Source organism: Eschrichtius robustus, chromosome 17 (assembly GCF_028021215.1).
Source record: "Eschrichtius robustus isolate mEscRob2 chromosome 17, mEscRob2.pri, whole genome shotgun sequence".
Lineage (NCBI taxonomy): Eukaryota > Metazoa > Chordata > Mammalia > Artiodactyla > Eschrichtiidae > Eschrichtius > Eschrichtius robustus.
The window spans coordinates 83,435,753-83,451,617 of record NC_090840.1 but is presented as its reverse complement, the minus strand read 5'-3'; the positions used below and the strand labels follow the sequence as shown (position 1 = coordinate 83,451,617).

General features: G+C 47.2%; 1 protein-coding gene across 2 annotated transcripts in view; it reads left to right on the top strand.

Annotated features, from left to right (window-relative positions):
- TRAPPC9 (trafficking protein particle complex subunit 9) overlaps positions 1–15,865 on the top strand; it is a 522,236-nt gene that overhangs the window by 179,624 nt on the left and 326,747 nt on the right. For both annotated transcript variants that reach the window (XM_068525830.1, XM_068525829.1), the window contains one exon: positions 6,265–6,389. In XM_068525830.1, the coding sequence (XP_068381931.1) occupies positions 6,265–6,389 (125 nt within the window). The remainder of the gene's footprint in view (positions 1–6,264; positions 6,390–15,865) is intronic.

Sequence of the window (15,865 nt, the reverse complement as noted above, 5' to 3'; positions counted from 1 at the left end):
TTTGGCTCTTTAAAGAGTGTTTAAATTATCCAATTTGTTTTTCACTTCAAGAGGTGATATTTTGGGAGTTCCCTGGCAGTCCAGTGGTTAGCACTCGGCTCTTTCACTGCCGTGGCCCAGGTTCAGTCCCTGGTCGAGGAACTAAGATCCCCCAAGCCATGTGATGCTGCCAAACAAAACAAAAGACAACCAAAAATCCCCAGAAGAGGTGATACTTGTTCTTAATTTGCCTGCTCAGTTTTTGATAGGCTCCTCTTCCTTATTTATTCCTTTGAATTCTTTTTTCTTGTTTGCAAGCATATTAACAGCTCATTAATAACTTTCTTGGAAAATCAAATATACACTTAGCATATGACCCAGCCAACTTATTCCTGGATATTGAACCAGGAGAACTGACAGCATATGTCCATACAATGACTTGTACACAGATGTTCAGAGCAGCTTTATTTGTAATAACCAGAAACAACCTAAGTGTTCATCAGTAGGTGAGTGGAAAAACAAATTGTGTTATGTCCACTCACTGGAATACTATTGAACGACAGAAAGGAGTGAACTATTGATATGCACAATAACTCAGGATGATTCCGAGATAAGTATGCTGAGTGAAAGAAGCCTGACAGAGAAGAGTAGATTAATGTACAATATGTATAATGTATAACGTGTTAACTTCTGGGAAACGCACCCTCGTGTCTGGTGCCAGCAGTGGGTATCTGGCCAGGAGGGTGGCAGTGAGGATGTGCGAGGATGCACGGGGAACCTGGCAGTAGGTGGATATGTTCACCGTCTCAATTGTGTTGCTTGTTTTAGGAATGTCAGAACTCCTCCAATTGTACAGTTGAAACATCTGCAGGTTATGATATGCTAATTGTGTCTCTGTAACGATGTTAAAATGAGAAGCCCTGGTACTGGGTGAGGGTGCCTGGAATGAGAATGCGCGGAGGAGGAAGAGGCTGCAGACATCCCGGGAGGCCGTTCGTGGGGCGAGAGCAGTGAGGGACCGATTGGGCCCGCAGGAGGGGCGCTGCTCCCCCTACTTTAGCAGGAGGGAAGGCCAGGGGGATGGAGGGAGGGCTGTTTCCGTTTGAATGGTATATGAAGGCCACTGTTTCTACATGAATTATTTTTTCTTCCTAAGCATATCCCAAAGTTTCTGAATGAATAAACGCACCACTTTCTCTATGGAAATTGAGGATGAGTATTGTCTAATTTCTGAGCCAAATGCTTCTACTTCTTTGGTTTTCTTGAGGATATGTTATGATAACCAGATGGGCTCTTTGGCACCCACGGACTTCATGAATAATTGGAAAAGCATCTTCAAAATATATTCTACCTGGAACAGCATACCCTGACAAACTCCCACGGGGAGATGGTTGTCTCCTTTGGCCTTTGTAAATGTATTTTATTCCAGTTTAGTTTATTTCATATACCTGTCACCAGTGAGAAAAGTGTGTATTCAGCCTTCAGCATTTGTGTCTCTTTTGAAAGTGCACAAAAATGGACACATTTCTGGAGTGGCCCCCTCACCGGAGACGGTTGCTAAGCCGTTGTGAGGGGCCTCGTGGTAGGTTTCGTGGGATGGTGCACTGCAGAGCAGCCTGGCTGGGGAGGTTTCGTAAGCTCACGTTAGGGCTGAAGCATGTTGTTTGTGCCAGTTTTGCTGGGTCATCACACATCCGACAGTCCTGACTTCTAGTTCTGGCTGTGCCTCTGATGAACTACTAAGTTACTTACCTTCTCGGGATCTCAGCTTCCTCGTCTATAGAACTGATAAAACCATGCCCGCCTGGCAGGGTGTGAGGAGCAGTTATATGACATGTCCTGAGTGCCCAGTGCTATGCTGAGCACGCAGTAAACACTCAGCCTCCAGCCCTTCTTAGTTGCAGTATTTTTATTGCGACTGTGCTTTTTCTTCCCCACCACACACATCCCACTTTCAGCTGTCATTTCTACCAGTTGTCACCGTGGCTGTGATAAAGCTGACTTCGAGAGACAAGTACTATTTTAGCATATGAAATTGTATTTCTGAATTGCCCACAGAGATGCTCTTAATAGAAAAATTGAGCACTATAAACAGCAACTGTGAAATTCTCTCTAAAAGCTCACTTTGATTCATGATGATCTACCAGGCTCATCCCATTCTTAAATACCCTCTGTCCTCATAAATCCACTCAACTCTGCGGTCTTCCTACGAGGCTGCCTTCGTCTGTCTGTAACTTTTTTGGTCTTGTCTTCCTATTACTTGTCATCCCAATCTGTTCTCTGTTCTATTTGTGGCAGCCTGTGTTGGCAGGAAAATTGGCCGAAATGGTTGAACAGAATTTGCTGCCCTCCACCCGCCCAGCTGGGAGCGGCCCCTTCCCTGCTCACTCCATTGGCTCTGTCCAGCCTCTCGCCACCCTGTGCGGCGGCCTCCTCCTCTCCAGCCCTGTCCTTATGTGGCTGCATGCTCCTCTTCCGGCCTTCCCAAGGCCGGCTTCTCCCTCCCATCCCTCTGTCTCCCATGGGGACAGAGCTGCTGATCTTCTGTCCCCATTTATAATTTATACATAGCTTGTCTTTTCCATTCTCAATTGGATTAGGGGGCAGAATTCTTTAATCTATAAAGAAGCCGGAGAGTAGCTGTTTTAGTATATTTTTTTTTTCCCTGAGCTTGAAGATTGCAGGTTTCTGAGGTTTCTTTGAGGCTTTGAAGTCGTTGTCAGAAAAGGAGGCAAATTTCAGATGTAATTTTTAGCCTTTTTGGCTAAGTGCCCACATCCTAGATCCCCCCCCAGTTCCAAGACATTGCAGATTTGTACTTTTCACTGATTCCCTTGAGCTGGCCCCCATTTTAGAGTCAAGAAAACTGAAGTCACAGGGTTGTGTGGCTCACTCACTCTTGCAGTGTGGTGGGAAGGATGGCTGCAGGAAGGCCCAAACCTGTATCTTTAGAACATATGATTCAAAGGAAGATCCACCCCACTCGCCCCGCCCTTCGTAGACCAAATCTCAGAAAGACTCCGCGAGACCCTTCTGGGGTCTCATGTTCGTCCTGTGGATCAACCACTGTTGATGGGACATTTCCATCTCTCACCATGGCTGGATTAGAGCCACCCCTGATCCCACCAGAACACCCTGGGGTGGAGAAGGAAGGAGCTGTTCCGCAAGGAAGGAGGACAGACCAACCGCTGCTCAGGACATTTCCCACTACAGCCCCGAGCCTCTGGACCCCTGCAGAAAGGAGGCCTGGAGCACTGTTACAAGTGTAAAACAGGATCAGTGTTTCCAAGGCAGAAAAGGACCTCAGGCCTTTGGGAGCTAGCAGCATTTGCGTAATATGCTAATGATGGAAACTTTCTCTTGGGAAGAGTGAAGTACGCTGTACTCCAGGCTGTGCGTGGGGGAACGAGAGATGGCATTTAAAATCTGTTGGGCACCTGCCTTAACTCAGCAGGGGTGACCTTGGGGCTCACTTACAGGCTCCACGTGACCTAGTTTCTAGCTGAAGAGTGTGGAGTTTGTGTTTTGCAAATGTCTGTGTTCATCATACTAGTTCCCTCACAGCAGGTACTGTGGTGTAGTGGAGAGGTTTTACAGATTATGCCCATGATGCTGGGAGAATGAGAAAAGGGAGAGAAAAACCCATTCAGATCTCACAGCTTTGGACTGACTTTTGCAAATGGGTCTTTGCACAGAGACACATGATGAAATTTTAGTTAACCATGAATTGAGTTGATTATTGAATGTGACTTTGGGATGATGGAATTTTCGTTGACCATGGTGTGTAAACTACCAAATTTGACCCTGTGATTTATTCATTTACTTAACGTTTACTGTGGGTTTATGATTTGCTAGAGCCTGCGCCAGCTACTGTGGGGGGTGTATGAGAGGGATATTGATAAGAATTCTGCCCTCAATGAGTTTATAGTCATGTAAGGAATCTGGGACATGCATATAGGTTGCTATAATAACAATAGCTGTTCTTGCCGAATCTTTGCCAGGTACCAGGTCTTGTGACAAACACTTTATGTGCCCTGACCCGTCTGAGTCCCCACCACGGCCCTGCCTCGCAGCCTGTCTTCCTGGATACGGGGCCAGCTGTAGTGAGCGCGGGTCTCAGTGTAGACGAGGTGCCCGGACTCGGAGGAAGGAGTATTTCCAGGCAGGGCGGCTGCATGGTGAAGAATTGGGGATATTAGTATCCACAAAGGTGGTTGTCAGAGGTGCACAAAGGTGAGAAGACACAGGACAGAGTAGGGGCGACAGAGAAGGTGTTTTGGCAGGAGAATTGCCTGAATCCGGCTGAAGGCACTGACCTGATTCACAGTTGGGCGCTGGTCCCTGGGCGGCCGCTTTATTTCCAGTCTATCCTTCACTTAGTGTGTCATCCTTTCGGGTCCCACCCAAAGCCTCTAGGGCTTACCATCCACTCTTTTTAGGGGACACAGAATGTCACTGTTTTCCCACCTGAGTGTGAAAGGCTCTGCTCAGGTTCTCAGGCTCTTGGTCAGTTCTTCAGGGAGCTGCAGGCACCTCTGGGGAAGTTTAATGCCAGGCCTGTGTCCCTGTATTTCCTTCTTCTGCCAGATCGTGGTCCTGGAGTTCTTCCCTGCCCTGTTAGCCCTCCAGTACCTTGTCTGCGTTCTCGAGTTGTTCTCAGCAGCTGGGTTGGTCTGAATTGTCTACCTGCTGTTATGAGAAGTAGGAGCTCCTGAAGTGCATTCGGTAACTATTCAGTGTGAGCTGCTCGTGGGCTGTTGGGGGTTTGTACTCACCTGCTTGCCTGTTGGATGATGCGTTGGCACCTGGTTTACTTGTAACTGAGTTTTGGTGTTGCTCTCTGCTGCTCGGTTGACTTTCTGTTGGGATTCTGAGGGATGCATAAACTGTCCTCTAGCCACCATCTGGAATTGTATTTTGGGTTTGCATTTTCTCTGCTTAATGCAAGTCATTTAAAAATTAACTTTTGAGACTTCCCTGGTGGTGCAGTAGATAAGAATCTGCCTGCCAATGCAGGAGATACGGGTTCGAGCCCTGGTCCGGGAAGAGCCCACATGCCGCGGAGCAACTAAGCCTGTGCACCACAGCTACTGAGCCTGCGCTCTAGAGCCCGCGTGCCACAACTACTGAAGCCCGTACGCCTAGAACCCGTGCTGTGCAACAAGAGAAGCCACCGCAATGAGAAGCCTGCGCACCGCAATGAAGACTAGCCCCCGCTCGACGCAACTAGAGAAAGCCCACGTGCAGCAACGAAGACCCAACGCAGCCAAAAATAAAGAAATAAAGAAATAAACAAACAAACAAATAAATAAAATTAACTTTTCATGGTGCTGTTCCTAACAAATGTTTCTTCATAATTGGTGGGCACTTCCATCTAATTTAGAAGTGGTTCTAGTTGATAACTGAGTCAGTTTCTTTTGGGGTGCAGAAGATACTTACTTACACTGTTGTCAGCAGTTTTTACGGTCTGAAAATGCATTTTTCTTCAACCTCATGCAGCCATTGTGCTGTGCAAAGGGCCCTTGAGTAACAGGAGGCGTCCTGGGAGGGGCGTGACCTGATTTACATTTCTGTGGATGGAAACGAGCCAGAGCGGCATGGGGGGGCAGCCAGGAGGCCTTGTTCTTAGTCCTGGAGGGGCTGATGGCGACCAGACCAGGCTGGTGGCCTTGAAAGCCATTTCTGGAAATACTCTGAGAGCTAACAAGAGTTCCTTTTGGATTGGATGTGGGGTGTGAGATAAAGGACTTAAGGAGGAGTCCTGGATTAGACTGACAGGTAAGATCACCAAGTAAGAAGAAGAACAGGTGGCAGTGAGTGCTCTACAGAGGTTTACATATGTCCTGTGACACAGTAGTGGCCTCCTGAAATTGGAAGAGGAATGGGCTTTTAGACGAAGTTCAAGTGGCACGGTGAAGCCACCGCATGAACGGAGGCTGAGGGAGCAGCTCGTGCAAAGGCTGGAAGGTAAAGGCGGCTTGGCGCTGCCTGAGCACAGGAAGCTGGGGGCTGGTGCAGGTGGCGTGGTGCTGCGGCTGTGCCTCCTGACAGATGGTAGGCACCTGGTGTCTTTCAGAGGTGGTACGTCCTCAACTTTGCTCTGTGGCAGGTGTGACTCTGCGTTCGCGGGAGATTCACCGGGCGGTTGTAGTTAACACGAGCTAGAGTAGTGAGCACAAACGGGAGCATTACTCCAGATACTAGTGGTTTTTGCATAAAATCTCCTACATTAAAAAAAAAAAATCCGGTTAACTTCTCACTTACAATTTTATTCTCGTCTTTCAGACAGCATCAGTGTGAGTGGCTTTCCGCTGTGCAGCCCCTTCCGCCAGGTCGTGAGGCCCCGGGTGGAGAGCAAGCCCGTGAACCCAGCTGAGGGCAGCCGGCCTGGGGACCTGGGTCACGTGAAGGTGAGTCGGCCCCCACGGGGCAGCCCGCCAAGGGGCTTGTCGCTCTGGGCTTCTGCCGAGCCTTTCGGAGGCAGAGTTCTGAGTATTTTTCAGAAAGGCAAGGAAGCGTGTATTTGATAACAGATCTGTGTTTGTGGAAAGCTGGTTTCTCAGTATTTCTCCTTCTGTGTGAGGTTCGGGAAGCAGTTACACTGAAAGCTTGAGTGCCTCGTGTGGTGGTGGACTCTTAATTTCCTGAAGTTTCGGGAATTTTTGGGTTGAATCTAGGACTGTACTGATGAAAGTAGAACGTCGCCTGCTTTTTTCTTGTTCATTTAAAAAATTTATCTATCGCATCATTATTCTCAGTTCAGATGTTTATCCCGTAAACTTTCCTTAATCCTTAGGCGACTCCTTCCACTTGTTGGTTTATGAGCACCAAGGCAGCTGGAATAAACACACAAGTAACGAGCGAGTGTTGGTGCCCAGGTGCCTTGGGCCGGAGCCGGGGTGGAGACGAGCTGCCTCCTCCGAGCGCGAGGGGAGTCGGGGCCGGGCTCTCGGTCATCAGCGACTCGCCGGCACCTGGAGAGCTTGGCTGGGACGCGCCTGCCCAGGGAGCGTGTGTAGAGCGAGGGGTCGAGAGGTCTCAGCAGCTGTGACTGGGGAGCAGGCAGCAAAGTCGCCAGAAATGACGTCAGTAGGCGTGTGTTCGGGCCCAGCCTTTTGGGGCACTGCTTACATTCTTGGCGTCTAACAGGGTCACTGACTGATTAGACCCGTCAGAAGAGCTTGGCCAAACTGGCTGTGAGGCAGCGGGACAACAAATTGTGAGCCATCGGGGCTGCGCTTGACGAAAACGAGATGACGGTGGAAGGACCTGGACGCCGTCTGCCGTGAGGCCGTGGCGGAGGGAACGCGCCAACCTGGGCTGATAGAGGTCGCGTCGGTGGGTTGAAGTGCTAAGGAGCTGGGTTTCGGGGGAGAGTCTTCTCCACTGAGGGCCCTGCGGGGAAGAGGAAGGTGGCGTAGCTGGGAGTCTCCGTCACTCAGATACAGAAGCTTGGAGGCTGTGCGTCAGGGCTGTAGTGTTGGCCAAGGGCCCTGGGATGTGGAAGAAGAGTCCCACCGGAGGGAGCGAAGGCATAGAGGTTCCGCAAGCATAGATGCTGTTGGGGTGGATTGTTGGCAGGGAGCCATGGAGGAGAAGCTGGGAAAGGGACTTCCTCCCAGGCCCCGGATGTCACTTCCCTGCCGTCTCAGGTGTTCCTCCTCCCGGGTCAGGCCCCTCAGCATCGTTACCTTTGCCTCTGCAGTTGGCCTTGTGGCCTCCCCCTCTCCGTCTGCTGTTGATGGCAGCTGTGGCACGATTTTCTTTTTATTTATTTATTTAATTTATTTACTTTTGGCTGCATTGGGTCTTCATTGCTGTGCGTGCGCTTTCTCTAGTTGCGGTGAGCGGGGGCTACTCTTTGTTGTGGTGCGCGGGCTTCTCACTGGGGTGTCTTCTCTTATTGTGGAGCACGGGCTCTAGGCACGCGGGCTTCAGTAGTTGTAGCATGTGGGCTCAGTAGTTGTGGCTCGCGGGCTCTAGAGTGCAGGCTCAGTAGCTGTGGCGCACGGGCTTAGTTGCTCCGCGGCATGTGGGATCTTCCCAGACCAGGGCTTGAACCCGTGTCCCGTGCATTGACAGGTGGATTCTTTACCACTGTGCCACCAGGGAAGCCCACGATTCTCTTTTATCCGCATCCACACACACCAGTCTCCTTCTAGAGCTGTCAGGAACGCTGTCGGGTGGATGTGCTGACCTCGCAGGAGCCTTTGTGCCGAGAGGGAGTCACCCGGTTTGTCTGGGGTCTGTTGGCGAGGGGTGCAGTGAGTCCAAACCTGTGAAATGTCGCAACTCTCCCTGGTCGTCCAGATGCGTCCTCGTGGTTCAGTTGAACTTGTGCGGTTCGGCGCGGGCGTGGCGTCTGTGAGCGGCTCCTGTGCTCCTGGTGCTGTCACGTGGGAGCCTCCCTGTTGCATCAGCCTTCTCCCCAGAGCAGGGACGGCTTTCATTGGGGACGTGCCAAACCTGGAAACCTCGCTGAGGAATGGTGTAGCCATGGAAACAGGTAATTCAGTGAAGGTGGCTTCTGGGGAGCCCCTCAAGAAGTGGGAAATGATAACATGTGTTTCTTCGGATTTCCCAGAAAGATTCCTTCCCCCGTTTGGTTCGCAGCATGTCTGTCCGCGTTTATGCCCGGCTTTTCTGCACACCCTGAAGAATCTTCTAGGATTGAAAACAGATTGTGTGAAGTGGGTGCACATTAGACATAATATTCCTGTAAGCTAGACTCTGCAGTATGGCCTCTCTGACCCTCAGTTTCTCCATCGGTAAAATGGAGTAATCATGCTCCCTTCATGGGGTTGTTGGGAGGCTTAAATAATAGAAGGGCTGGGCAGGGAGGAGAAACAAAGCTGATCAAATCAAGAACTGGTAACGGACTGGGACTTGATTCCTGTATTTTGAGAGAGAAATGAGACTTGGTGAATGAGCCCCGCTGGCTGTTACGGGGGAGCAGCCCCGGTTAGGCTGGGCACTGGGTGGCCGACCTGGAGTCTCTCGTTGACCAGTTTCTTGGCGCTGCTGAGCCAGCTCCCCAGTGACAGCAAGGCTCGGCCCTGCCTTCTGAGTTGATACCGTGTGCACAAAATGTGGCCGCGTGCCTGGAACGTGGCAGGGCTGCACTGAGAGCCTGCCCGGGAGGGGCTAAGCTCGGGGACCGCCTGTCCTGGGCTGGGGCTGCAGAAATGGGGACACATGGACGGACGGGAGGCCTCTTGCCTGTTCGCTGGGCCATGGTCCCGCTCAAGGCTCCCTGCAGCTTTGCCTGATGGAGGCATCCAATTTACAGCCTCCAGGGCCAGACTACCCAGAAAGATGGGGGCTGCATGGGGCCCTGTCCTACTCGGGCCTGGAGCGTAAAGCACTCAGAGAGGCTGGAGGGCCTGTCCCACAGCCAGAGCTAAATCCAGTCAGGGCCTCCGCCATGTCCGGCTGCTAAATGCACCCCAGTTTCCCTCCATCGACAGCAGTGCTCTGTAAATGCATCACACCTGCTGGTAGCCTGCCGAGAAGCACTTGGAAATCCCAACAAAACCAAAGTTCACCAGGAGGCAGGGCAGCCGGGCCTGCCCTTGGGCTCTGTGCACATGTGGTTCTGAGGAGCTTGCTGGCATGTGCCCACCCTTTTCAGCAACACCTTGTCTTTAAAAACATCAGGGAACAGGCCTAACGGCCTCGGCCGTCAGGGTAACAGCTCCGTCCACGGGCACCTCCCGTGGGAACCAGTGTCATGCCGGCCGCTTTCCGGATGGTGAGGGTTTGAGCTGAGGCTGTAGGTGCTTCTGCGCCTGCATGTCCTGCCGTCTCCCTGCTGCTCTGACCACCTACACAGTCCATCCAGAGGCCCCAAGCGCTCTCTTAAAACACCCGAGCCCCAGTTTGATCACCTGCAGGTTGCGGAGAAAGTCCTTTCTCACAGGTTGTTAGTGAAGATCTATTGAAATAATACTTGGGCAGGTGTTTTATTAAAAACAATACACAAGTTGGGGAGGAGGAACGGAACTGGGGGTTGCCTGAACGGATGAGCTGAAGGGTGTGGTGAAGGCGTCCCCTGGTTACAGAGCAGGCGGAGGCCAGGCCTCGTCTCGTCCAGGCGGTGTTGCCCACCCAGCCTGGACCCTGCCTGCCTGTCCCAGATGCGCCTCATGGCTGCCTGCGTCCTGTCGTGTGGCCGTGCCGGGGTTGTCGTCCCTCTCCTGCGTGCCTGTTGTGTCAAAATAATAGATGATGACTGTGTCCACTAATACATGCACATATGAGAAAACTCAGAGGAATCTTAAAAATTAAGTAGTCGGTCTCAAATCCAGCAAGACTTTTCTAAGTAGATGTTCAGATCGTCTGTGAATAGAAAGATTTACTTCTTCCTTTCCAAGCAGGCTAACTTATTCCTTTCCCTGCTTTATTGTACTAGCCTTGTTCATGATTGTGGAGATAAACCATTCAGTCTTCCATCATTAAGTGTGATGTTAGCTGTAGATTTTTTATACTTGCCCTTTATCATATTAAGGAAGTTCCCTACAACCATTAAAAAAAAAAGTTATAGCAAATAAGCCAACGAAGGAGGTAGAAGTTGAAGCATAAATAATATTCAGTTAGTCCAAAAGAAGGAATAAAGGGAGGACAAAGGAAACAAAGGAAAATGGGACAGATAGAAGACATAGCAAGATGATGGGTGATAAACTTAACCGTATCAGTAATCAGATCAAAAGTAAGTAGTCTAAATACTCTAATTGCGGGTAGAGAATGTCAGATTGGATAAAAAAAAAGCAAGACCCAACTCTAGCTACCTCCAAGTAATGAATTTTAAATATAAAGACAAAAATAGGTTGAAACTAAATGGATGGAGGAAGGTATACCATGCTTACACTAATGAAAAATCTGGAGTGGCCTTATGGAGAACAGAGAAAAGTAAACTTCAGAGCAAAGAATATTACCAAGGATAAAAAGGTCTTTTCACAATGGTAAAGGGCTCAATTCCTCAAGAAAATGTAAGCCATAAATATTTATATACCTAATAAGAGCTTCAAGATACATGAAGCAAAAACTGATAGAACGGCAAGAAGACGTAAATAAATTGAGAGAGTTCAGGATCCTTCAGTGATTGTTGGAGAAAGTAGACAGAAGTGAGTAGAGATAGTATCGTTGAGATCTTCTCTGTCAATCAATTTGACGTGATCAACATTTATAGAACACTCTGCTCAACAACAGCTGGGTACAGAGTACGTGTTCTTTTCAGGTGCACATAGAACAATTAACCAAAGTAGACCATGTTGGGCCGTGATGGTTAGATTTCGTGTGTCAATGGGGCTAGGCTGTGGTGCCCAGTTGTTTGGTCAAACACGAGTTTAGATGTTGCTGTAAAGTGATTTTGGAGATGTGATTAACATTTACCACCAGTTGATTTTAAGTGAAAGAGGTTATTCTTCATAATATGGGTAGGCCTCATCCAACCAGCTGAAGGCCTTTGAGCAAAAATTGAGAATTCTGGGGGGAGAAATTTCCAAAATCCCTTTCTCCAAAAATGGAGAAGGAATTCTGCCTCAAGGCTGTGACATAGCTCCTGACTGAGTTTCCAGCCCATCAGCCTGCCCTACAAATCTCAAACTTGCCAGCCACCACAATCACACTGGCCAGTTCCTTAAAATAAATCTCTTTGTACATGTGTACACACAAATATTGCCAACACACGTGCCCTATTGGTTTGTGGTTCTGTTTCTCTGGAGAGCCCTGACTGATACAGAGGGCCACAAAACAAATCTCAATAAATTTAAAAGGATTCTCATTTTATAAAGTATATTCTGACAGTAATAAAATTAAACTAGAAACCAATAACAAAAATCTTTGAAAAACCCTCAGACATTTGGAAACAAAATGACACTTATAATTAACTCATGGGTCAAAGAAGAAATAAAAAATTAGAAAGTATTTTGACATGAGTGAAAATGAAAGCACAGTATATCATTTGTGGGATGCCACTAAAGCAGTAGTTCTGAGGAAGTTTATAGTACTTAATGCCTATGTCAGAATAGAAGAATAGCCTTCAATCAATAAACCTCAGCTTCAACTTGAAGAAAGTAGAAAAAAATGTGGAAATTAAACCTAGAGTAGAAAAGGAAATAATAAAGACCAGAGCAGAAATCAGTGAAACTGGAAACAAAAAAACCCAATATTGACAAACCAAAAGCTTATTCTTTGAGAAAAATCAGTGAAGTCTACCAACTTCTAGTCAGATGGATCATAGAGAAAAGACATAAATTAAAAATATTAGGAATGAAAAAGGTGGCCTCACTACAGGTTCTACGCATATTAAATGCATAACGGATATATTGTGAACAACTTTATGCCAATAAATTTGAGAACTGAGGTGAAATGGACAAATTCCTTTTTAAAAAAATTTTTATTGAAGTATAGTTGATTTACAATGTTGTGTTAATTTCTGCTGTACAGCAAAGTGACTCAGTTTTACATATATATTCTTTTTTCATATTCTTTTCAATTATGGTTTATCACAGAATATTGACTATAATTCCCTGTGCTATACAGTAGAACTTTGTTCATCCGTCCTATATATAATGGTTTGCATCTGCTAATCCCATACTCCCAGTCCTTTTCTCCCCATCCTCATCCCCTTGGCAACCGCAGGTCTGTTCTCTATATCTGTGAGTCTGTTTTTGTTTTGTAGGTATGTTTATTTGTGTCATATTTTAGATTCCACATATAAATGATATCATGATATTTGTCTTTCTCTTTCTGACTTACGGAGCTTAATATGATCATCTCTAGGTCCATCCATGTTGCTGCAAATGGCATTATTTCATCTTTTTTAATGGCGACAAATTCATTGAAAGACTCAAAAGTATTAAAGCTTACTCATAGAAGGAAGTAGATAATCTGAATAGCCTTATATCCATTAAGGAAATGGAATTTTTTGTTAAAACCATCCCACAGAGAAAATCCAGGCCCAGGTGGCTCACCGATGCAGCTTACCAAACATAAAGGGAGGAATATTACAAATTTTATGTGAGCTCTACTTGCAGGAAACTTGAGAAAGAAGAAATACGGCTAATTCGTTCTATGAGGTCAGCATTACCCTGATACCAAAACCAGACAAAGATTATGAAAACAAAAACAAAGACTCCTGAACATAGATAGGAAAATTTTAAGGGAATTTTTTCACCATAATATTGACTGAGTGGCATTTATCTGAGGAATGCAAGGTTGGTTTAACATTAGAAAACCAGCAAATGTAATTCTTCATATCAACAAACTAAAAAAAGAAAATGATATAAGCATCTCAGTAGATGAAGAAAAAGCATCCGCCAAAGTACAATATCTATTTCTAATAAAAACTCAGCAAACTTAGAAGGGAACTTCCTCAACCTGATGAAGTGCACCCACAAAACCGCTACGGCCCCCTTTGAACTTAAAGGTGAAAAACAGGTTGTGCTTTCCCTAAGGGCAGCCACACCGGGCCACGCACCCTGGCTCCCCAGGTGGACCCTCTCACTGTGCTCTTCACTGGCGCTGGCTGTTCACTTCGATTGGAGGTTCTCTCTCAGTTCCTTTGATCCCTGGCATGTTCTCCAGTCCTCCTCCAGGGCCACGCTCTGATGTTACCTTGTCTGCCAAGCTGTCAGTGGTGGCCCCGTGCCCATATCCCCGAGTTCTCCATAGCTGTGAGCTCCTCATGGCCGTGGCCTGGTCCGTGCCTCCTGGCACAGTGCTCAGCCTTTGGGAAATCTTTCTGGACCCAGATATTCCAGATAGCTAGGTCAAATATTCCCTTTCCACAGGAATTCTCCTCTCTCTAAAGAGATTCTCTCCATCAGTGAGGCAAAGCAGGGCAGTGGAGTCAGTTTCTTCTCACTCAGAGTAAAGTCTAGTTTTGAGATTCTTCAGAAACCCAGCAACATTCAGATGATGTCTTATGTCCTGTTAAATATTTTATTTTACTTTAACCTTTACAGTAAAGAACCATAGGATGTTCATGAAGTTCTTACATGCTTTTTACGTTTTAATAATTGTATTTATAAATGGACTGACTGGAAGAATCTGCTAAGAAAACTTAAGAGTAAATGTATTCGAGTTAAAAACAAAAAAACCTATGTCATGGAATAGCATATTTTCTTAATCAAGCTGTGTTACTAGGGGAAAATGGTTGCATGAGCCTTTTGGTGCCTCGGGGCAGCAGAGTGAAGGTTCTCATTAGCTTGGAGGAGAAAATGTATTAGACCGTTTGTTCACTGATCATTCACATGCTCAAGGATGGCAAGCAGGTGGGCGGCCCAGGCCGGAGACCGTGCTGGCCGGAGAGGCTTGGAACGTGGCAGCAGAGAGATCGAACTTTTTAAACAGCATTTACAGGTTCCGTCTCTCATGACTGCAACTTCCCAGTATTTGGGTGGGAATTACTGAACAGCTCAGAAAGATTAAGCAACATGCCCAAGGTCAAGCAGTTTCAAAGTAGAAGCTAAAATTCAAACCCAGTTATGGCTAAATCCAAAGCTTGTATTGTTTCCACAATGTCATGCTTCCCCTCTATATATACTTTGTAAGTTTCCAAACTTGTTATGGAATACAAAACAGCCTCTATAAGCTTTTATCCTCTAAATCCTCTATTGATTCAAGCCATATTTATAGAGCAGTGAATATAAGCTTTTCGCCTATCTGACCCTCAGTTTTCAATCTGTGAAATGCAGATCATAAGCCTTCCTCCTGGGCTATTGTAAGGAGGAAAGCATCTGCTATTAGCCCTGGTAGATAAGAAAAGCTTACAAAATGGCAAATCCAATTCAGTTCCAAATTATTTCTAATCTGTCCCAGTAATAGTTACAGAGACGGTTTAAACTCTACAAAGTTTAAGCATAAAGGCATCAAAAGAATCCTTTAATCTGCTAAACAATTTCAAAACTTAATAAGAAATGTAGCAGTAAGAGAAGTGTAGAGTCCACTGCATGTGGAATTCTAAACAGATGTCAGGGAGAGGGGCCAGAAGAATGCTGCTTGAGGTTCCATGACACGGTGAAGGCTTCTGTCCACCATGATGGTCACTGTTTACCTGAACCCCTGTAACATTTCATCCACTCCACCCATTCAACAAACCCTTGGTGAGTAACTGTTCAGTGCCCAGTTCTGGGAGCTGGGGCTGTAACAGAGAGCAGGACGACGTCCTGGAGCTCACGTTCTGGCAGAGGAGACGAACAGTAAGCACACACTTGTCAACTGGTGAGAAGTGCTGTGCGGGAAGGTCAAGGAAGGAAGAGGATGGGACCTGCTTGCCCCATCGGCAGAGGCCTTTCTGCAGAGGCACCATGGCAGTCTGAGGTGCATGCGCACACACACAGTCTGTGTCAGATGGTTTCCGTTTCCTGTATTGAGGTAGGACATGACTTAGAACATGATCACAGCTGCTGTAACTATTATATAAGCCAGTTTTTTCCCAGTAGAGTGTGAGTTGGTCCAAGCTAAGGATGATACCTTACTAATCTTTGCCTTTTCAGCACTTGGTACCAGGGCAGGCACATCACAGGCTCCCGGTAAGTGTTGAATACAGAACAAGAAAGAAAAGGAAATGGCTTCTAAAGCGTTGCTATGCGCTCTCATTCCTTTCCTATTAATCACATGCTACGTTTGATCATAGCAGGACCTTAACACTTTGGCTCGTACACGGTAGCATGCATCCGAATCACCTGGGGGCTTGTTAAAACAGAGTGCTGGGCCCCATCCTCGATTTCTAATTTGGCAGGTCTGGGTCGGGGCTGAGAGTGCATCTCTAACAGCTTTCCAGCTGCTGCAGCTGGCTGTGGGCACCATGCTTTGAGGACCACTGCCTTAAGGTAGGAAATGTTTCCGATTTGTTTAGCATGTTTTACTGTCTGTAGCACTG